The sequence below is a fragment of the Adiantum capillus-veneris genome, chromosome 4, assembly GCF_014529385.1.
Source record: "Adiantum capillus-veneris isolate H3 chromosome 4, ASM1452938v2, whole genome shotgun sequence".
Taxonomy (NCBI): Eukaryota; Viridiplantae; Streptophyta; class Polypodiopsida; order Polypodiales; family Pteridaceae; genus Adiantum; species Adiantum capillus-veneris.
The window spans coordinates 162422420-162444524 of record NC_140934.1 but is presented as its reverse complement, the minus strand read 5'-3'; the positions used below and the strand labels follow the sequence as shown (position 1 = coordinate 162444524).

Here is a 22105-nt window from a genome sequence, read left to right as displayed (position 1 = left end):
ATGAGATATACACGCAGCTATGCACTCAGGAGTCAGAACGACCACTAGATGAGCTCACCCAGATTCTGACAGAGACACTCCATGATGCAGCATCAGAGGCATATCTGTAGCGCGGATAGTATGTCGTGCTCTCTACAGTGAGTGCTCCTCAGTGCAATGTGCGTGACATCTCACCCAAAACAGAATGAAAACACAAGAAACAATAGATAACAGCAAATCAACACAAAGACATAGCAGCAGACCAGAACAAATGGACTCGACTATCTCAAAGGAACCAGTACAGACTCTGGCGTGGCAGCACACTCAGCTCCAGCCAAGAACTTAAAGGTACAATGGGGGTGTCGAGGCTCAGGAGTGCAGAGATGGTGCAGACGTGCTGTGTGTATAGACTCGCTCTCAAGACGACAACTCTAGACCATATATGAAGAAGATGATAACGATGACCCAACAGCTACTACTTATATGTCCCACCATAAAGAGGCACCAACGGCTCATAAATGTCAGCCATCTAAGTCTATGTCCAAACTGAGTGGTGGTGGTGACTTGGCCACCATGTCCACTAGACCACCATCTGTATCCTTGCCACGTGTCATTGCCCAGCCCAGCCCAAAGAGTCCGTCCAGTGTGAACCAGACTAGACCAACAGTACTAACTGTGTGTCCTGTGAAAGTGACACTGTAGCCTGCTCCTACAGGTTGCCCGCCACAAGACTGCTCATCGTCTCGGTGAGAGAATACTGAATTAAAGAGACACTGAAACTAATAACTCAATTAAAGAAGAGACTGAAGAGGTAGGGCAATCTGCCTCAAGCGACCCTAACGCAGTGAGGCCATGCTTGAATGAACAAATTCCGCTCTAACGTAGTGAGGCCATGCTTGAGCCTTGAACAAATTCCACAAAGCAGTTTCCACTATGCAGTAGATAGGTGTTGAGGCCATGGTTGAAAAATTTCCACAAAGCAGTACCCACCATACTCCGTACACGGTGCTTTACCCAACAGATAGGTGCTCAGGGTTGCGGGGCTAAATAGATGCTAGGAGATTGGGTGAGTAGGGTTAGGAGGAGAGGGAGGGGGTGGGTAGAGGCGAGTGGAGAGGGGTAGGGCGAGAAGGGCTAGATAGGGGCAAGAGGGGGGTGAGGAGCGAGGGGGGTGGGTAGGGGCGAGAGGTAGTGAGGGGGTGGGTAGGGGGGGCGAGGGTGAGTGGGCAGGGGGCGAGGGGTGGGTAGGGGGGCGAGGGCTAGGTAGGGGGTGGGTAGGGGCGAGAGGGGGTGTGAGTAAGGGCGAGGAGGGAGGGAGGGGGAAGTGAGGGAAGATGGCACAACAGATAGATATCATGATCAAGGAACTCATCAAGCTTGAAATCAACATTGTTTTTGTTGTATCCCGTCTTGAGGAAGCTTTGTGAAGGGAGTTCGCTGGACACAGAGGAGAGCTTTGTTTAGGTCGGAGAAGCAGACACCGATGGGGCTGAAGTTGATGGGGCTGATGTTAAAGGTTGGTGAACTCTTGTAAAGGAGATTTCTTTCCGCTTCTATGATTCTTCATTGGCTCACCAAATCCAAAGGCTACCACCAAGGGCGCACGGGGAGTAGCTTCTGTTACCTTCAACCTTTGTGTTGGCTCGGGTGGCCTACTATATTTAGTTACTGTGGAAACATGTAAGAAGGTGTACCTCCAGGCAAAGAATGAATAGAGACTCCATAACAAGGCATAGATTTGGTAGCGTCCAACCACTCCAACAGATCCTCATCTGACCCATCAGGTGGAGTAGGCTGTTCCAATTCAAGGCTGGTTTCTAGGGACAAAGAACTATGTTGTACGTCGCGATCCATGCCTCCTAGGCGAATGGGTTGCATCGGGGAGCCACAATGGCATCGTTTCCCCAATCATGAAGTGCTTTAGTGTGTCGCAAACATGGTCTACCAATGAGCAAGGGAAATCCGCCCTCAACCTGGGGAAGACGAACCACAACAAAATCCAAGTTAAAAGTAAAGTCTTGTACCTGCAGAGGCACATTATCCACTATGCCCATTGGATAGACTGTCCGCTGGTTAGCCAATGTAACTGTGGAGGGAGCAGGGCAAGTAGGCTGTAGACCTAGAGCTAACATAGTGAACTCGGGCATCAGGTTGATGCCAGATCCACCATCCACTATCACTCCTGAGAATTGCCACCCCAAGACGGACACGGTGAGACGAGGGCTTCGATAATCAGTGAGGGGAGCAACGGGATGGGATATCATATAGGACTCTGATGGTCGCACTGGGAGGTGCCCGCCACTTAACAACAAGAGTGTCACTTCTCAACTCGCATCTAGTCGCAGCATGTCATAGAGGGACACTTGTTGGAAGGTGTTCTTCAAGATTGTCTATGTGGTAAGCTTTTCTTTTTCTACCAGTGGTTTCTCTGGTACCTTGATCTTCTGTAGATCGGAAACTGCTTCCAAGAAAGCTTCATCAATATCGGAGAGCAAAGATTTGGATTCTTTCTTGGCGCTGGGGAATGGCTTGTCAACAGTTGAAGCAGGGTATCCACTGTTGTGAGAATGTGTGGGGGAGTTGAACTTGCTGGAATGATAAGACCGAGAGCGGCTCTCTGGGCTCGATTGAGGACACCCGATGGCTCCTCTACCAATTGCGGCTTATCTTGAGGGGTAACCACATGAGCAGAAGGGGGTGGCTGAGAAACGGTGCTAACTGCTATCAGATTGAGCTTAGGAAAGGTAAACTCATTCTGGCTTTGACTTGGGTTCGAAGCCGTGGATGCACGAATTTTAGGGCAATTCTTATTATAGTGATCCTTCGTTTCAAGGCAATGAAGACAGGGAGGGGACCCTTCGGGAAGAGGGCATTTGCTTTGGTGATGACCATATTTCCCGCAACTGTAGCACAAAATGGGCCGATTCAATGGGTGAGTCGAAGGGCGAGGTGGTCCTTGCTCTTGGTGCATGGAGTTGGAGGTGGAGGCATAGAATCTTTGAGGTGATGAAGGAGCATGGGTATGATAAAAGCTCTGAGACGGAAAAGTACTTTGCATACCTTGCATAGGAGGGGCTGTCAATAAAGGTGGCATGTGGTGTGGATGGCCACAGGGAGAAACCATGTTGGATGCAGGTGCTGGCCCTTGTTGAATAGTAGGACCAAAACTTTGTTGTATTTGTCGCAATCCCTTGAGGTAGTAGCAATCCTTGTCCTCATGTCCAGACTTTTCACAGAAGTGGCAGTAAACCCGAAGGGGGCATTCATGTGGAGGGTGCCCAGGAGAGCGGCATGAGCTACACCAAACCATAGCCTTAGTCTCCTGTTGAGACTTGAGCTCTTCTAGCTCGCGCTTGATCTGTTCCAATGCCTCGTGATGTGGAGGCTTCTCCTGTTTAAGAGAGAAGGACCTCTCCTCTTGAAGAGCTCGCTGTAACTTTAAGGCTTCCAGTTCCCTGCGTAAAGAATTTAGAGGATCAGAAGGACCTTCCAAAAACACTGAAGGGGTCTCTACCTGAGGGGAGTTGGTGAACAGCTTCCTAGCTCCCTATATCCTAGTAGCAACCGCGACAAACTCCTCCAGAGTGGCGTCAGGTCGGAGACTCTCTCGGAGTTTTTGCTGGGAAGTTTTAGGAAGAGCCTTCTCCGCCCACTTCTTAACCATAAATTCACCTGGTTGCTGAGGAAGCTTGGCCACCAGAGACTTTGCTCTGGTCATGAGCTTTGCAAAAGTCTCATTTGGTTGGAGCATCAGGTTTGCAAACTCATCCAGGACCTTCTCTTGGAAGTCCCTTGGTCTGAAAGCTTCACAAAATTGTTGTCGTGAAGTGGCCCAAGTCGCAAAGTGGTTCTCTGCAAATTGATTGTACCACTTGTCTGCTAAGCCATCCAAGGTAGATGGAAAGAGTACCAAATAAGCATCTTCTCTATTAAGACCACGACCTCTACAGACACCGGCAAGGTACATGGCTGTCGTCAAAACCTTGTTATTTCTTGTCTTCTTAGTTGTCGCAAAATAAGCATTAAATTGATGCAACCGATCTCGTACCCGCTGCTCGCTGCTACTATCGCGCCCACCTCTCGCCATCACTCCCCGCCCCCCCTCCCCTCGCCGCCTGCACCTGTTGTGAGCAGCCTCCAACCCACCCGTTGCCCTCTGCCCACCTATCACCCTGCCCTCTGCCCTCTGCCCACCTGTCACCCTGCCCACCCTTCGTCGCTGCCATACCCGCCTGCCGCCCCGCCTTTTGCCTCAGTCCGCCAGTCGCGCCTCCCAATCCCGCCAGCCACGCCTCGCATCCCCGGCCTCCTTTCGTCAACGACTCTTCGTTCGCCACAGAGGGACTCCTCCGAAGTCCCTTCGCCCGACCCCGCTGAGCCCACCATTCGACTCGCTCTTTCACGACAAAGCAAGCAAGCCTAGCCACAGAGGTAGAGCGCTTGCAGGTGACTTCTGTCATCTGCAAGATTCTCGGCACCAAACCTAGCAGAGGAGAGCAACGTGACCTTCTCCAAGCCCATCTTCTCGCAGAGGTGGACAAGATCTTGGACGTTCAGATCCTCGGACGAGGCTACTATCAGATCGACTTTGAGTCCTCCGAGATGGCGTCCAAGGTCATCACCATGAGCCCCTTGACCATCCGAGTAGCTCGAGCCCACTTTCAACAGTGGAGACATGCTTTTGACCTTGCTTCAGATGTCTTCGTAGAGGAGGCAGACATTCCCATCTCCGTCTGCTTTCCTGGTTTGCGGAGAGAGTACCTACCACTTTTGTCCAGTATAGGCTCACGGATTGGTGACTGTCCTGGAGACACCTCGCACAGCAGCCTCAGTCGCTGCAAGGCGGCCGGCATTCCCTCAGTTCGCGTTCTGGTTAGAGACACTCACACTCTCCCGAAGGTCATTCTCCTTCCTCCGGTGAGTGGGGATTGGTTTATACAGAGCGTGGAGTACTCATGCCTCCCCAACCAGTGCTTCATTTGTCGACAGATGGGCCATCTTGTGAAGGCATGTCCATGGAGGAGGCCCCGACCTACACCACAAACTCAGCCCCAGTCTGCAAGGGCTGGCCAACAGACACAGGAAGAGACACAGAGCACACAGGCAGAGCCACCCTCCGAGCCTAGGGCTCTAGCAGAGGAGGGATGGCAGCAGGTTCGTGGTCGACGAAGGCAGAGGCCATAGCGACAGCCTGGCACTCAAGGTGGTTCTCAGGCATCTGCCAAGCAGCAGTGGATTCCCTGGGAAACCGATTCAATCCTCTTGAGCACGACGAGGTCCTTGCTCCAACCCCCACCTGAGCTTCACCCTCGACCGCCCCCCCCCCCCCCCCCGGTCTTCTGCTCCCGCCGCCTCTCCTCTTTGCCCCTCTACCTCTGTCGATCCCCCTCGCCCCTCTTCTCCCCCACCTCCCCCTGCTCCTACACACCCCCCCCCCCCCCCCTTCCATTCTAGTTCCACATTCGCCCCAAGAGGCAGGGCCATCCCCGACTGCTAGGAGATCTCTTGGCAGCGCCTTTGCCACGAGGCGCTTGGCGAGAGAGGGATAGCCTTTCTTGCGACCCCCTTTACAAGTACAGACGTCTCCCTTTGCACAGTCCCTCGTAGTCTGACGAGCTTTGTGATTCGGCGCCCTTGGGACTTCTTTGACTATGACTTTACACGCTTTCTCGGCGACTCCTTAGCAGACCATGAGGCAGCCTGCTGCAGGATTCATGTTCTGTTCCTTGCAACTAGGAGGATAGAGGCCTTGGACTCAGCGGTTGGCTTCTCTTTTCCCCTTTGTGGCAGGGACCAGACTGAGTGGACTCTCGACTCAGTGTTGGAGTGGTTGCATACACACGCCCTAGAGTTCTCTCACCACATGGGAGACCTAGGAGTTACAGACATGCTGCAGACTCTGTGGCCATTGGCCAAGTTTGCGGTGACCCCTCCAGATGCAGCAAGATGTAAACACATTGTGGTTCACTTCTTTGCTAATACGTAGTGCTCGCCATGCTATGTACACATTCGTGAGGACTCCTGGACAGAGGAGGTTGCTTTACATACGGCTCAGTCTTCTTGAGCTTGGGCCAGGCACTCTTTGCAGTCATGCCTATCTAGAGGACGCTCGGATGCGGATTACTCCCTATCCAAGCCAGCCTCGAAGATAGCACGTTTAGTTGTTGCGGCAACATTTGTTCTCTCTCGCTCCCCATGAGGATCGTCTCATGGAACGTGCAGGGTCTAGGTGGGCCCCAGTTTCAGCGTCAGAGGGGCCGACTGCGTCAAGAGCTTTAGCGTTGCCTTGTGGGAGGCGAGATTGATCTCCTTGCTACAGGAGCATCATCTGTGCGAGAGCCGCATTAGACGTTGTGGTCAGCTCTTGCGTGGACGATATGATATTTTGTGGTAAGTTGCTTTCGGACCTGGAGGCATCCAAGGTGGGGTATGTATGACTATTGCGGAGTCTCTACAGCAGGCCATTGTGGGCAGAGGGATTATTGTGCCAGGCAGGACTCAGTGGATCACTATGCAAGTTCAGGGTTGCCTTGTAGGCTTCCTGAACATATATGCGCCCAACGTGGCGAGTGCACGAGTAGAGTTTTGGTCACAGATTGTTGAGTCTGTGCTGCAGGCAAAGCAGTGGTGCATAGGGGGTGACTTCAATATGTTGCAGGACCCTTCTGACAGGATTGGTGGTAGCCATGCTACTGTGCATGGAGTTGAGCTCGCAGCTTGGGAGAGGTTTTGTATGACTTTGAGGGTTTCGGATGTGTGGCAGCACTCTAGCTTTGTGAGGCCCCCAGACAGCCTAGCCTTCTCTCGTCCAAAGCGCAGAGTGGGAAGAGTGAATCTATCACGGATAGATCGCTTCTACACTAGTGACCATTTCTGTGGCTTGGGTGGGACAGTTGGCATTTTGGCATGGACTTCCTTCTCGGACCATGCACCAGTGATCCTCACAGTGGCAGATAGACAGAGGAGGGAGAGCACGATGCTTCGCATCCCTGAGAGGGTCTTGCTGGACTCTGCACTCAGAGAGCGAGTAGAGGCTCTCTGGACAGAGAGCTTGGACATGCAGGATTCTCCTGCTGACAAAGTGGCCTCATGACTAGCTCAGCTTAGTCGTTTCTTTCTCCAAGAGTCGTTGGCTCGCCTGGCTGCAGCGAGAGAGGAGGAGCAGCGTCTCAGACGGGGCGTTGCTTCCTTGCAGAGGATACAGGAGCAGCATCCAGACAGTCCTTGGTTGGAGGAGCAGTTACAGCAGGCTCGCCAAGAGCTTGTTAGCACAAAGGAGCAGCACCATGAGTTTGCTTTCCATCGACAGGCATCTCGGTGGACACAGGCGGGTGACAGTGACTGGTGCTTTCTTCGAGGCAGTGGGACCTCGACATACGCATGCCAAGGTCAGTCAGTTGAGGAGGCCCGACGGGTCAGTTGCTTCTGAGCCAGGGCCCAGAGGACATACGTGCAGTTGCTATTGACTTTTACCATGAGTTACTGCTTGCAGAGCCTCAGTCAGAGCGTCAGGATGCATGTAGGGAGAGTCTGGGCACAGATGCCTTGCCTTGTGACTGAGGAGATGCGTCAAAGGCTTGAGCTACCACTTCAGCTTGAGAAGTTGCACACGGCTCTTAGTGCACTCCCCCGTGGTAGCTGTCCAAGCGAGGATGGCTTGACTCCCAGTTTTTTCTTGGAGAAGTGGGACTTGCTTGGCCCAGATGGATCTTCACAAAGATGCGCAGAGTTGGTTTGAGCAGGAGACTGGAGGACCGCTTCGCTGTGGGTTTGCTTCGATCTTGGGAGCACTTGCGGAGAGGCCTGGAGCAACGGCAACCTACTTGCACGGAGGAGCGCCTGCGACAGCCCCTTGTTTGAAACCCTATGGTTAGCACTCAGAGAGGCCACTTGGTTGGTAGTCGGCCTCATGTTTCCTGGGGTCCCATGGCAGCGAGTCGACCCATCACGCTCTTTAGGTGACTGGTTACAATTTTCAGGCTTGTCAGAGGAGTTACAGGGCTTTCAGCTTCAGGGCATGAGAGGGGTGCAAAGCATGTGCCAGGACATCTCAGAGGCAGTTCCAACTGAGTGGCTCACACCGCTCGAGTCAGCAACGCCTAGATGGATGGGAGCCTTCACTTGACTGGAGGTTCTCATCTCAATTCAAGATTGCTCTGAGACTATTCCCTCCCTGTTTTTTGAGTTACAGGGTGAGGGACGCTTGCAGCGAGTTGCAGTAGAGGCCCCGCAGGTGGCAGAGTGCTATTTTTAGAGGATCCGAGTGGTGGGCATCTGTGGGAGGACTTGTGTCATCGATCCTGACCCAGCTGCTCTTGAGACTGGACACTGGAGATTGTGGGTTGGGGAGTGTTGACAGTTGTCCACTGGCACGAGTACAGTGGGATCCTGGAGAGTGGCTTTGGAGAGATCCTTTCTCTTTTGCAAACCACCCAGGTGTCCCTTTCTTTCAGTACACTGTTCGACTAAGACGTCATATATTGGCAGCACAGAGAGAGACTCGCCCTGCTGCAACACCTCATTGACAGGAGGAGGGTCTCATAGCTGAGTTCTTGGCAGCTTTTTGGGAGAGGTTGTGGGACTCAAGACAGCCGAGGCGAGTCACTTTGTTTCAGTGGCTGGTCGCACACAGATATACAGTAGTTGGGAGCTGGCTGGTGCATAGTGGTCTCTCGGCCGCATGCGCAGCTGGTGACCATCTTGTGGAGAGTCAGCGTCATTGTCTTTGGGACTGTCCCTTGGCATAGCAGGTGTGACTTCGTGTTCTTCGGCTGATGCCTGTTCTTTCCACGGCTCCGCAGTACACTTGGGGGGCAGCTGCTTAGTCCACTCTCACGGGCCCGGCACTTCAGTTTGAGCTATCTTCCACCAGCAAGATGATAGTGATGCAGGGGGAGCGACCTACACTCCAGCCTGCCATAGAGCTTATTCCTCAAGAGTGGTGCAATGAGAGAGAGGAGTGCTGGGAGCTCATCAATGGCCTGACACTCTGGTTCATCTGGCGGGCCCGTTGCTTCCTCATCTTTGAGGCTTGCCCTGTACCACCAGCAGAGACTGTTCGCGATCTTTGGTTAGAGCTGACCCACACCCTCAGAGGACAGCTCGAGAGACTTCAGGGCAGCTCCAACCGCATGAGGCAGCGCAAAGAGGCCTTTCTTCTACTTTGGCGTCCTGGGCCTGTTTTCACCATGGCCCAAGGTGTACTCAGATGGCACTACCGTCCACCTGTGTGGCTCTTCCCTCCCCCCATTTCTCATATACTGTTTTTCATCGGGAGAGTCTCCCCATCATGGTTGTCGTAGCCCTCTCTCGAAGAGGTGGTTGTAGCCCTATGGACAGTTTCATTAACTAATAAAAGGATCTTTTTCTCGGAAAAAAAGCAGTAAATTGATGCAATCAAGAATGAATAATCGTAGTATCCATCTTACCATCATACTTACTGAACGTGATCTTCTCTGTGACGGGGTTGTTGGAGTCCCAATCTCGGCTTGCGCGACTTGATAAACTACCAACATCTTTGGCTGGCTCGGGTTTCGAGCTGAGAACCTGTCGGACCAATTCTTGCATGTGTAGGTCTCTATGTACCTCTCACTCTGCCTCCAAGGCCACTTGTCTTTCTTCGGCCGCTTCCTTTCATGCTTCGGCCGCCAAGCGCGCTTGCTCACGCTCACGCTCAATAGCTGCCTTTCTTTCTTCGCGTGCTTCACGCTCGTGCTCTAGGGCAACGAGATTCGCTTCTTGTTGTAACATCATGTCCATCATCGACTTAACCAAAGCCTCCATAGGATTTGGTGCAATCCTTGGCGTAGATGGGGGAGGGGGAGGGCCAGAAAAACCTTCTGCTGGGGAAAATTCTTCTTCGCCACTACCATGCTCATCACCTCCATGCGAAGTATCCATTCCGCTTTGGGTAATCACCATACACTGAAGTCTTGGGTTCTTAAGTTCACGAGGAACTTGGGTTCTTGTGGTTCTTGGGGTCTTGGGTTCTTGAGTTCTTGAGGTTCTTGAGGTTCTTGGGTTCTTGAGGTTCTTCTGTAGCTTGCAATCTATGTTAGAGAAGGATCTTCTCTTCACCCGAGCTCTTCTCTTTCCCGCAGACGCACCCCTTGGCGGCCTTGCACTCACACCAAGGTTGCTTTTTCCCACCTCACGTCGATTGGCCGACTGCTAAGTGCACGGTCCGTTCTCAATGAGTGAAAAGAGAAACAAGGGAAAGTTGGACAAGCCCTTCTTTCTTGGGTTTCCTGTCACTCTTCAAAAACACGATTAGGAATCGACACGCCCAAGAGGACTTGGGTTACGTGCGACCACAACAAGCAAAAAAAAAATAAAAATCTTGTTCTTCTTTCCTTGAGTGATACAGAACACTGCCAAAGCTCTGATACCAATGTAAGGTGCAGCGGAAGTGAATGTTGAACTTTGCTCAAGATGAGTGCTCCGAACTGTGCTCAAGGTTCCTTTTACTTACGGAAGGGAGAGCCTTCCATTCCTTTAGTGAGAGAGTGCAAGTGATCACAAACAAAGTGGATAAACACTGTGAATGAAGGTGCTGAGACTAAGAGATAGAGAGAGAAGAATACGACACCAGAATGTTGTCAAACCCTCCTCCGAAGGCCCCACTCTCTATGGCGAGAGTGGTCTACTATTGATTGCACAAATCTCTACAATGCAATGGACTTGCCGACAATGTCGACGACGATGAGGACGACGACGAGACGGGCTGAAATCTGAAAATGCTAATGGCTGAAATCTGCAAATCTTTATCTACTGAATTCTGACTCTATGTCGATGACGACGATGCAAAGACGACGCGCTGAAAATGCAGATGCTGAAATCTGCGTTTTCCGGGCTGAAACTGTAAACGCTCGTTGATATGACCGTGCGGCGAGGATCTGCTGAGGGAAGGTAAGATTTGCAAGGTTTGGGGGTTCTACTGCGGAGTCTATCTGCTGAAATTGCAAAACGCTGATGCAAAGGCTGACTCTGTCGTGGAGGATCTGCAAAACGCTAGGATGTTCTGCAAATTCAAAAACGCTAGGGCTGATGTGTGTCCTACTGCAAAAACGATAATGATCCGATGAGTCGTGTTGTCGCCAGGTTTGCCTACAAATGCAAAACGCTAGGGCTGATCTGCAATGGAAGAAAACGCTGGCTGTTTTTGGCTGAAAACGCTAGGTCATCCGCCCGAGGGGGGTCGTGCTGAGAAGGTGCACTGTTGGATGTCTGCTGCCTCTTCTCCCAGAAAGTGCTAGCGCTAGGTTTCCTTATATATTGGCTTAGTCAAATTGCCCTACCCAGTTCCCAACAAAAGTCGCTTAAAAATAATAAGTGAAAAATGGCTAAAATAGGGAAAATAGGTCTATGCACTGTAAAAATGCTCCTAATAGGTTCTGATGGAAATCTGATGATCATGCTGTGTGCAACCAGAGGATATGCAAGTGTCTGGACATGCACGGTCAGCGAACAGACTCACAAAGGTGCCAGAACACTTCCTAATCTAGGCTGACTAAACCGAACTGAACCCATGTCATGAAGTAGCTTGTCCACGTACACATAGGGTTAGATGTGCACGTGACATGAGTAACTCAAGTAGATATAGCCCAAGACATCTCTGATCCTCATAACTCATGACCCTAGAGAAAGGACCGAAACCCTCTCTGAATAAGCAGTGGAAACGGCCCCGTATCTCAAAGTACATTGTGCAATCACATATGTAATGTAGCTCTGTCTCTAGCTCTAGCTGGCATAAGCGGCATATCCTGTTGTCTGTTGGTATCCCTCTGAATCTACTAGTCTCAATCTCCAGCTGATGTGAGGATGTGCGTATCTAACCAATGGCTCACCGCAAACCATGAGACATATGTGTGTCCATGTAGCTGGGTCGAATTACAAACCCATCTCCTGTGAGGTGGAGAAGATGCTCTCTATAGAAATCCATCTTCGTGCCCAACTCCTGTGGCGGCTCTATCCATGTCCTCCTGGTATGCAGCTGGATCAGGTCCTGACGAATGAGTCTAGTAATCTCCACCCGTGTAAGAGACATCGATGGTGCCTAAAGAGAGTACTGGAAAGGGGACAGCCTGTCCATGGTGAAGCCATATGTTTGGAGAGAGAGAGAGAGAGAGAGAGAGAGAGAGAGAGAGAGAGAGAGAGAGAGAATGCTGTATTAACATCCTTTAGAGGCCAAAATTGGCCTAAAGGACAAATTAGATACATTTATTGATTACATTCCACTCTGACCATCATGTCATAAAGGCATATAAAATAAAAACCGAACTAACTTCAAAACAAGCTCAAACATACTGAGTTATCCTTATGAAAGAGAGAGAGAGAGAGTCAAAAACTGCGTACTTCTCGTGCTTTTTCTGTCTCATAATCATCATACAGCTCAGCATCGATCCGCTCTCGATCTATAAGGCCTATCAAATTATTGAACTTTGATCTGCTGATCTCTTCACTGCAATTTCACAAATAATTCCCAAGTTCAAGCATGGTTAAATTCTCCAAACTTCATTAAAAGTCTGTTGCGTGCACAATACAAAACAGGATGCATACATTGTCACCTCAACCACTGGCAGTTCTGAGATTGACTCTGCAGAATCAAGAGCATTTTCGACAAGTTCTCTTACTGTGGTATACAAACTTTTTCCTGGCTGCAAAAATACATGCCCGTAAGAACAAATTCAAAATTTACCAGCTGGAGAACTTGGCAAATGAAGTTAACAGCTTCATTACGTATATCTTTCTTTTACATGAAAATGCATGACTAAAAAATACAAATGTGCTGATGTGTCATGAAGTCATTCAGTACGTAGAGTACATTTTGGGAAAACAAATACCCGCTTTTCCGTGACGGCTAATACACTGAACTAAACAGTAGCTATTTAAGAATTTAAGCCTTTGTCCCAGATTGATGTCCTCTAATAATTGGGAGTACATCTTTGTGTGTCAGATTAATTATGTACTCTAACCTTTGTGTCTGTACATCCAAGGTATTACATATAAGATATTCCTCTCAAAAAACAAATTGAGCTTTGTCATTGCAATAGCAATGACAAAGCATATGAGAAGGTATTACATAAAAGATATTTCTCACAAAAAACAAATATAGCAATTTAAGAATATGCGAGCCTTGATCTTGGATTCCTTTCTTGTCATTTTTGAAGATACTAAGACAAGATTACAACTAGTCACCTCATTCAAAACAGTCCCACCTTGTAGTAGTTGTATTTTTTGTTTCAATTCTTTTTGATTCCGGAAGCGGTATCAGAATCACTATGTTACAACAGCTTGGTCTCACAGGTCATTTTGGCATTTTGAAGATGTTAATATATCATTTCATTTCATTTCTCTCTCTCTCTCTCTCTCTCTCTCTCTCTCTCTCTCTCTCTCTCTCTCTCTCTCTCTCTCTCTCTCTCAGTGGAGTGAACTAAGTCAGATATCCCCTCTGGGGTGCGTACATGTCCCATCACTGATCTGTATAAAGCCATAATCCCCCAAATCAACACTGTGGGCACCCCCATCTCCTGCAGTCTGCGCATCAGTCGAGCTCTCGGTACCATGTCAAATGCTTTGCGGAAATCCACAAAGCTACAATAAATCCGTCTCCCATGTGACCTGCCCTCCTCAATGATAGCTCTGAGTGTCAGAATATGGTCAAGAGTGGAGAAACCCCTCCTGAAACCTGCCTGTCCCTTTGCCCGTACACCCTCACCCTCTGCCCAGTTACTCAACTGCTGCTCAATAATGGATGCATACAATCGTGCCAGTGTGTGTCCAACCATAATAGTGCGCTAATTTCCAGGCTCTGTAGGATCACCTGCCTTGAATATAGGCACAATAGTAGACAACCTCCAAGTCTCAGGTAATCCCTCACACATGGCACGATTGAACAACACTGCAAGAACCTCCATCAGCATATCCCTAGCATGTATAAAGTGCTCCGCTACTAGACCGTCATGATCGTAAGCCCTCCGGGTCCTCATCCTGTCAATGGCTCTCTTTACCATCTCAGTGGTAAAGAAGGTGCTCGTAGGTGGACATGGCAGGGACGTGGATCCCATTGTTGTTATATGCTGATGATATTGTCTTGATCTCTGACTCACCAGAGGGTATGCAGCGACAGTTGGATGCATTACACAGTTTTGCAGAGGATAGTGGATTGTCTGTAAACCTTGGTAAAACCAAGGTCATGGTGTTTAACACCACACCGCAGTGGATCAGGAGATCGGCACCGACCTTCACATATGGTCAAGAGATTGTGGAGTATACAGATGCATACACTTACCTTGGGATAGTCTTCACTGGGCCGAGGTTTTCTTTGGGGAGAGCAGCAAAGACTAGACTGACCAGAGCTTATGCGGCCTTGGGAGGCTTGGAGAGGATGTGTTCGCAGGTTCAGTTCCAGGAACCTCGGACAAAGTTATGGCTCTTTGATACTTTAGTAGCCTCAGCTATGATGTATGGGGTACAGGTATGGGGACCTTCTGTAGGCCAGGATGGTTGGAGACGTATGGAGAGGCCCTTGGTATCTATGATCTCCCGATTGATTAGAGCCAAGGCCTCCGTACCTCACGCGATCATTCGAGCAGAGCTAGCTGCCCCCCCCATGGAGATTGAGGCGCTTACCAGATCAGTGTCCTTTGTGCACAGCCTATGGGATACTACTAGAGACAGATATGCTAGATTGGCCCTTGAGTCTTCCAGACAGTTAGCTCTACAGGGGGACACTTCATGCTGGTATGCACAGATGACTTCATGGTTTCAGACGCATGGCTTCACCATGGACAGGTTGCCCCCTTTCCAGTATTCTCTTCAGGCACCCTCGCTGTCTCTTACACGGGTGGAGATCACTAGACTCATTCGTCAGGACCTGATCCAGCTCGACACCAGGAGGACATGGATAGAGCCGCCTCAGGAGTTGAGCACGAAGATGGCTTTCTATAGAGAGCATCTTCTCCACCTCACAGGAGATGGGTTTGTGATTCGACCCAGCTACATGGACACACATATGTCTCATGGTTTGCGTTGTGCCATTGGTCAGATACGCACATCCTCACATCAGCTCGAGATTGAGACCGGTAGATTCAGAGGGATACCAGCAGACAGCAGGATATGCCGATTATGCCAGAGAGAGCCAGAGACAGAGTTGCACTACATATGTCATTGCACAGTGTTCTATGAGATACGGGGGCGTTTCCACTGCTTATTCAGAGAGGGTTTTGGTCCTCTATCTAGGGTCATGAGTTATGAGGATCAGAGATGTCTTGGACTATATCTACTTGAGTTACACAGGTATAGAGACACTTTACTGGGGAGAGCTAGAGAGAGGCAGTCCCAGAGACACATTACAGATTTCTTTTCACTAGATATGGGACAGCCAGAGGAGCAGCCACCACTGCAGAGCTCGTCCCACACTCATTCGACCACTACTGGCACTCTCATCGACCGAGCATTGGAGCTACAGAGATACAGACGACCGCGACTGAGGAGAGGAGCTACACAGCATCGACGGAGACTACAACAGAAGATTCGAGCCATACTCTCTCGACATCCAGAGTGCAGATGAGGATGGATCCTCACCATTTCTTCCATCTTTGTTTCACACACTGTTACATCCAGTTTACCGGGTACCTATTGTATCAGCTGCTACACCCACGTAGTTTTAGATTGTAGTAGTAGTAGTAGTATTTTGTTCCACTTCTAGTTCTTTTGTACCCAGACATGGTATTAGATTCACTATTTTGTAACTGATTGGTCTCATAGGTCATTTTGGCCTTTTGAAGACGTTAATATAACATTTCATTTCATTTCATTTCTCTCTCTCTCTCTCTCTCTCTCTCTCTCTCTCTCTCTCTCTCTCTCTCTCTCTCTCTCTCTGTGCCACTGCCACTCTGACATCGTATCAGAGCCAAGATACCCTCCCTTGCTGTAGCTATCACTCCTCCTCACGATTGGCCCTGCTTGTTAAAACACAGTACTTGAGAGGGGGCCTAAGCCCCTAAGGCTCATCAAGAACGTAGGGCAGGCCTCTCCCATGCCCTCCCCACCTCTTCGAATGCCTCCCTCTACCCAATTGGTGGGCTGTATTTTTTCAGCCACATTGGCATTTTTGGAAAGAGTCGGAGCAGCCCCTCGGATGCTGCTCTCCATCAGCATTTTTTATCTCTTCATTACCGATCTACTTCTACTCAGCCACACACCAATACCGGTTTTGTTCTGCAACATCCTTTCACGATAATCGAGTTCTTCGAACTTGGACTTATTTTTGGATTAGCGGATCGGCTACGAGGGTTCTCAGTGTCACGTGCACATTTAACCCTATGTGTACGTGGACAAGCTACTTCATGACATGGGTTCAGTTCAGTTAGCTTAGGAAGTGTTCTGGCACTTTTGTGAGTCTGTTCGCAGACCGTTCATGTCCAGGCACTTAAGAGTAGATACATATCCTCTGGTTACACACAGCATGATCATCAAATTGACCATCAGATTCCATCAGGAGCATTTTGCAGTGCAGAAAACCTATTTTCCCTATTTTAGCCATTTTCCACTTATTATTATTAAGTGACTTTTGTTGGGAAACTGGGTAGGGCAAATTGGCTATGAAAATTTTTAAGAAAAGCTAGCGCTAGCATTCTCTGGTAGAAGAGGCAGCAGATGAAGTGCAATGTAAGGTGCAGCGGAATGAATGTTGTATTTCCTCAAGATTAGTGATCCATATTTGCTCAAGGTTCCTTTTAGTTCTCATGGAAGGGAGAGCCTTCCGTCTTTATGGAGAGTGCTATGATCACGAAGAAAGTGAGTGGATATTGTGCGTGCAAGTGTATGAGATTGAGAGAAAGAGAGAAGAGAGATACGACACCCGAGAGGTTGTAAAACCCTCCTCCGAAGGCCCCACTCTCATCGGTGAGAGTGGTCTACTTGTTGATTGCACAAATTGGTACAATGACGATGCAATGGACTGATGCAATTTGGGACTATGTCAGAGACGACGACGGGGACGACGACGACGACGACGACTTAGAGGCTGAAATCTGTGAGAACTTGGGACTGAAAACCTCTTGTTCTTCCTGCTGAAAAACGCTGAAACTGCTGTGTTTTCCTTATGCTGAAAAACGCTGTCAAAACGCTGGGATCTGCTGTGTTCAAGCTGCGTTTTTACTGCTGAAATTCCCTGCTGAAAACGCTGAAGCTTCTGTTGCGATTAAGGCTGATCTGGTAATGCTAGATGCAAGGGTAAATGGCGATCAAGCCTTGGCTGGCCTTGGCTGGGAAAAACGCCAAGGAAGGGGGATGTTTGGCGATGGAGGAAACGCTATGCTGATGGGGGAATGCTTGAGGAGTTCCTGCTGAGAGAGATAGAGTACCTGCTGCCTGGGGGCCTGTTGAGCTCCTTGCTCATCTGCCAAAGAATGCTAGCTTTGGGTTGCTTATATATTAACTTACCCAATTTGCCCTACTCAGTTCCCAACAAAAGTCACTTAATAAATAAGTGAAAATTGTCAAAAATAGGGAAATTAGGCTAAAGTCACTGGAAAAATCCCCAAACTGACTCTGATGGAATCTGATGTAAATGCTTATGCTCATGCTATGTGCAACCAGAGGATATGCATCTACACTAAGTGACTCGGCATGCACGGTCTACGAATAGACTCACAAAAGTGCCATATCACTTCTAATCTATACTGACTGGACTGACAGAAACCCTGTTATGGTGTAGCTTGTCCACGAACACATAGGGTTGGATGTGTCATGTGACATGCAACTTCTCAGCAAGACGAGCCGAAGACCTAGCGTTTTTCAAGCTACCAAGACAGCCAGCGTTTTCTCAGCATTGCAGATCAGCCTAGCCTTTTGCATTTGCAAATCCACCTGGCGATAGCAGGACACAACAGATCCACCCAGCAGAACCTCAGCGCAACCTAGTGTTTTTGCAGATTCCCGACGACAGAACCTTGAGTTGCACCAGCATTTTCAGTTTATAGACACCGCAGAACAGCCCCTAAACCTCGTACATCTCACCTTCCCACAGCAGATCCTCACCACACGGTCAAATCAGCAAGAGTTTGCAGATTCAGCCCGGAAAACGCAGATTTCAGCATCTGCATTTTCAGTGTGTCGTCGTCATATCGTCGTCATCGCCACCGTCACCAACATAGAGTCAAAATTTAGCAGATAAAGATTTGCAGATTTCAGCCCTTAGCGTTTTCAGATTTCAGCCCGTCTCGTCATGATCGACATCGTCGACAAGTCCATTGCATTGTAGAAATTTGTGCAATCAATAGTAGACCACTCTCGACATAGAGAGTGGGGCCTTCGGAGAAGGGTTTGACAACATTCTGGTGTCGTGTTCTTCTCTCTATCTCTCAGTCTCAGCACCTTCATTCACAGTGTTTGCCACTTTGTTTGTGATCATTTGCACTCTCACTAAAGGAACGGAAGGCTCTCCCTTCCGTAAGTAAAAAGAACCTTGAGCACAGTTCGGAGCACTCATCTTGAACAAAGTTCAACATTAATTTCTGTTGCACCTTACATTGGTATCAAAGCTTTGGCGATGTTTTATATCACTCAAGGAAAGAACCACAAGAATTTTTTTTGCTTGTTGCGGTCGCACGTAACCCAAGTCCACTTGGGCGTGTCGATTCCTAATTGTGTTTTTGAAGAGTGACAAGAAACCCAAGAATGAAGGGCTTGTCGAGTCTTCCCTTGTTTCTCTTTTCACTCATTGAGAGCGGACCGAGCACTTAGCGGCCGGCCAATCGACGTGAGGTGGAAAAAAGCAACCTTGGTGTGAACGCAAGGCCGCCAAGGGGTGCGCCCGCAGGAAAGAGAAGAGCTCGGGTAAGAGAAGATCCTTCTCTAACACAGATTGCAAGCTAAAGAAGAACCTCAAGAACTCAAGACCCTCAAGACCAAGAACCACAAGAACCCAAGTTCCTCGTGAACTTAAGAACCCAAGACTTCAATGTATGGTCATCACTCGAAGCGGAATGGATACTTCGCATGGAGTTGATGAGCATGGAGGTGGCGAAGAAGGATTTTCCCCACCAAAAGGTTTGTCCGACCCTCCCCCTTCCCCATCTACGCCAAGGATTGCACCAAATCCTATGGAGGCTTTGGTCAAGACTATGATGGACATGATGAGACGACAAAATAGACAACAAGAAGTGTGGCACGAAGAAAGAATGGCAGCCATTGAGCGTGAGTGCGAGCAAGTGCGCTTGGCGGCTGCAGAAAGAAACGTAGAATTGGTTCACGAGCACAAAGAAAGAATAGCCGAATTGGATCGCGAGCGCAAAGAAAGACGGTTAGAGCATGAAGCGCAGAGAGACCAACGCATGCAAGAGTTGGTCCTACTATATTCTAATGTGCAGGCATGATAATTTGAATGATTAAGATGTGATTATTCATGAGCATGATGATTTGCATGATCAAGATGTGATTATTCACAAGCATGATGATTTGCATGATCAAGATGTGATTATTCACGAGCGTGATGATTTGCAGGAAAAAGCTGTGATTGTTCGCAAGGATGATAGTTTAGTTGATACTTTGTCTAGTGAAGCTAACCTCATTGCAGATTCGATCAATCACGAAGAACCGATCTTGACTCTCGAGTCGAGTTCCAAAGAACCCACACAAGAAGTATTATGTGTTCGGATAATTAGTCAGCACGCATTGTCCGAGTGTTTCACTCGTGATGCTTTCCTGTATTTTAGTCACCGTCCTTATGTGATCCCTTTTCATAGGCATGACATATTGTACGATGAACACGATTCACTCATGAATGAGCATGGATGTATACAGATTACTCATGAAAAGATCAAATGTTTGCATTCAAGGAATTCACATTCCAGGTCTCTTCCTTGGTATGACACAGTATCCGAGAGAGCAAAAGAAGGATTGAGCGTCAAGCATCGGCATTTCCATTGTGATTTGCCATAGTTCATAGATTTAGATCAAGAAGACAAGTTTCGATTCCATTGTTTGCGTGTGTTTGATGAACGGTTTGGCACTCTGTCTATATGTTCATCTACATTGCACGCACAGTTTCTAAAAGAGACTAGGATTTTTCCAGTCACTTTACATGGAATGGGTATGTTTATGTTTATGTTTTTGTGTTGGAAGTGGTTTCAGGAATTTTCATCCTCGGAGATTCTTGAAGAAGGTGGACGTATGACTATAGACGAAGTTGAAGCATTGAAGGATCCACAGATGACTTTGTGTCCCTGTCAGCGCGGCCCAACGAAGAAGCGTTGCAGATCTTTATGAAGTTCAAGTATCGCATGACACATGCATCAGAGTGGGCCGGCGAAGAGTCCTGTCCAGGATTCTGGACGCTGTTGGCGATCTCCCTCGACGCCATACAATTCGGTACCAATACCTCACTTTGAAAATGAGGGGATGTCACGTGCACATCTAACCCTATGTGTACGAGGACAAACTACTTCATGACATGGGTTCGGTTCCGTTAGCTTAGAAAGTGTTCTGGCACGTTTGTGAGTCTGTTCGCAGACCGTGCACGTCCAAGCACTTAGAGTAGATGCATATCCTCTGGTTGTACACAACATGATCATCAGATTGACCATCAGATTTCATAAGGAGCATTTTACGGTGCAAAAAACCTATTTTCCCTATTTTAGCCATTTTCCACTTATTATTATTAAGTGACTTTTGTTGGGAAACTAGGTAGGGAAAATTGGCCAGCCTGAAGACCTAGCGTTTTTCAAGCTACCAAGACAGCCAGCGTTTTCTCAGCATTACAGATCAGCCCAGCGTTTTGCATTTGCAAATCCACCTGGCGACAGCAGGACACAACAGATCCACTAGTGTTTTTCCAGCAGAACCTCAACACAACCTAGCGTTTTTGCAGATTCCCGACGACAAAACCTTCAGTTGCACCAGCGTTTTCAGTTTTCAGCCTATAGACACTGCAGAACACCCCCTAAACCTCGCAGACCTCACCTTCCCGCAGCAGATCCTCACCACACGGTCAGATCAGCAAGTGTTTGCAGATTCAGCCCGGAAAACGCAAATCTGCATTTTCAGCGTGTCGTCGTCGCATCGTTGTCATCGCCGTCGTCACCAACATAGAGTCAAAATTCAGCAAATAAAGATTTGCAGATTTCAGCCCTTAGCGTTTTCAGATTTCAGCCTGTCTCGTCGTCGTCCTCATCATCGTCGACATCGTCGGCAAGTCCATTGCATTCTAGAAATTTGTGCAATCAATAGTAGACCACTCTCGCCATAGAGAGTGGGGCCTTCGGAGGAGGGTTTGACAACATTCTGGTGTCGTATTCTTCTCTCTCTATCTCTCAGTCTCAGCACCTTCATTCACAGTGTTTGTGATCTTTTTACTCTCTCACTAAAGGTACGGAAGGCTCTCCCTTCCGTAAGTAAAAGGAGCCTTGAGCACAATTCGGAGCACTCATCTTAAGCAAAGTTCAACATTCATTTCCGCTGCACCTTATACTCAGCAATGGAGGAGCACCTACAACCGAGATCTGCATTTCAATCTAACCTTGGGTCATCCCCCTACAAACCGTTCGACAACCACGATAGCATATTGGTGATTGCTTTTGAGCTATACGCTGTTTTTTCCTCTGTTTTCAGCCTTCCAACGGCTGTGCACACGGAGACCTATCAGACCTCTGCAACGCTCTGATACAAACCCATGTTTTTGGGTGGATAGCAAGCTGAAAGTTTCACTCTCTTTTTTGGTTACCCACTGACAAGACACAATACGGTGGTGTTCCGAGCAATCTATTAGTGATTGCTATAGCTTGCAATATCCTTGACATTGCCTTGACCATTCCTTTGAGATCTACGAAGAAATCGACCATTGTGACTCCAAAGGGGGGTATGACTTGTGGTATCATCGGTACATCCCATACAAGTGAACTTTATGAGAGATACTGTCATAATAACTAATATCTAATTCTCCTATGAATTTTCATGCTAAACTGATCATTTAATATGGGGAAGTACCAGAGGAGAAAAAGCTAGAATATTGGTTAGGTTGGCAGACCAATCACAGTAGGGATCCACAGGAGGGAAAATAGGGATCCAAGGGGGGAGCCATCTGCAAAAGCGCAATGTGCATCAATGGGCTTCAAAGACCCTA

General features: G+C 48.6%; 1 protein-coding gene across 1 annotated transcript in view; it reads right to left on the bottom strand.

The window, feature by feature from the left end:
• Nucleotides 1-22105, bottom strand: part of TOP6B (topoisomerase 6 subunit B) — a 131179-nt gene that overhangs the window by 81127 nt on the left and 27947 nt on the right. Inside the window, exons 3-4 of the mRNA XM_086511355.1 lie at nt 12538-12635; nt 12334-12439 (exon numbers count right to left, since the gene is read on the bottom strand). Coding sequence (XP_086367481.1) covers nt 12334-12439; nt 12538-12635 — 204 coding nt within the window. The remainder of the gene's footprint in view (nt 1-12333; nt 12440-12537; nt 12636-22105) is intronic.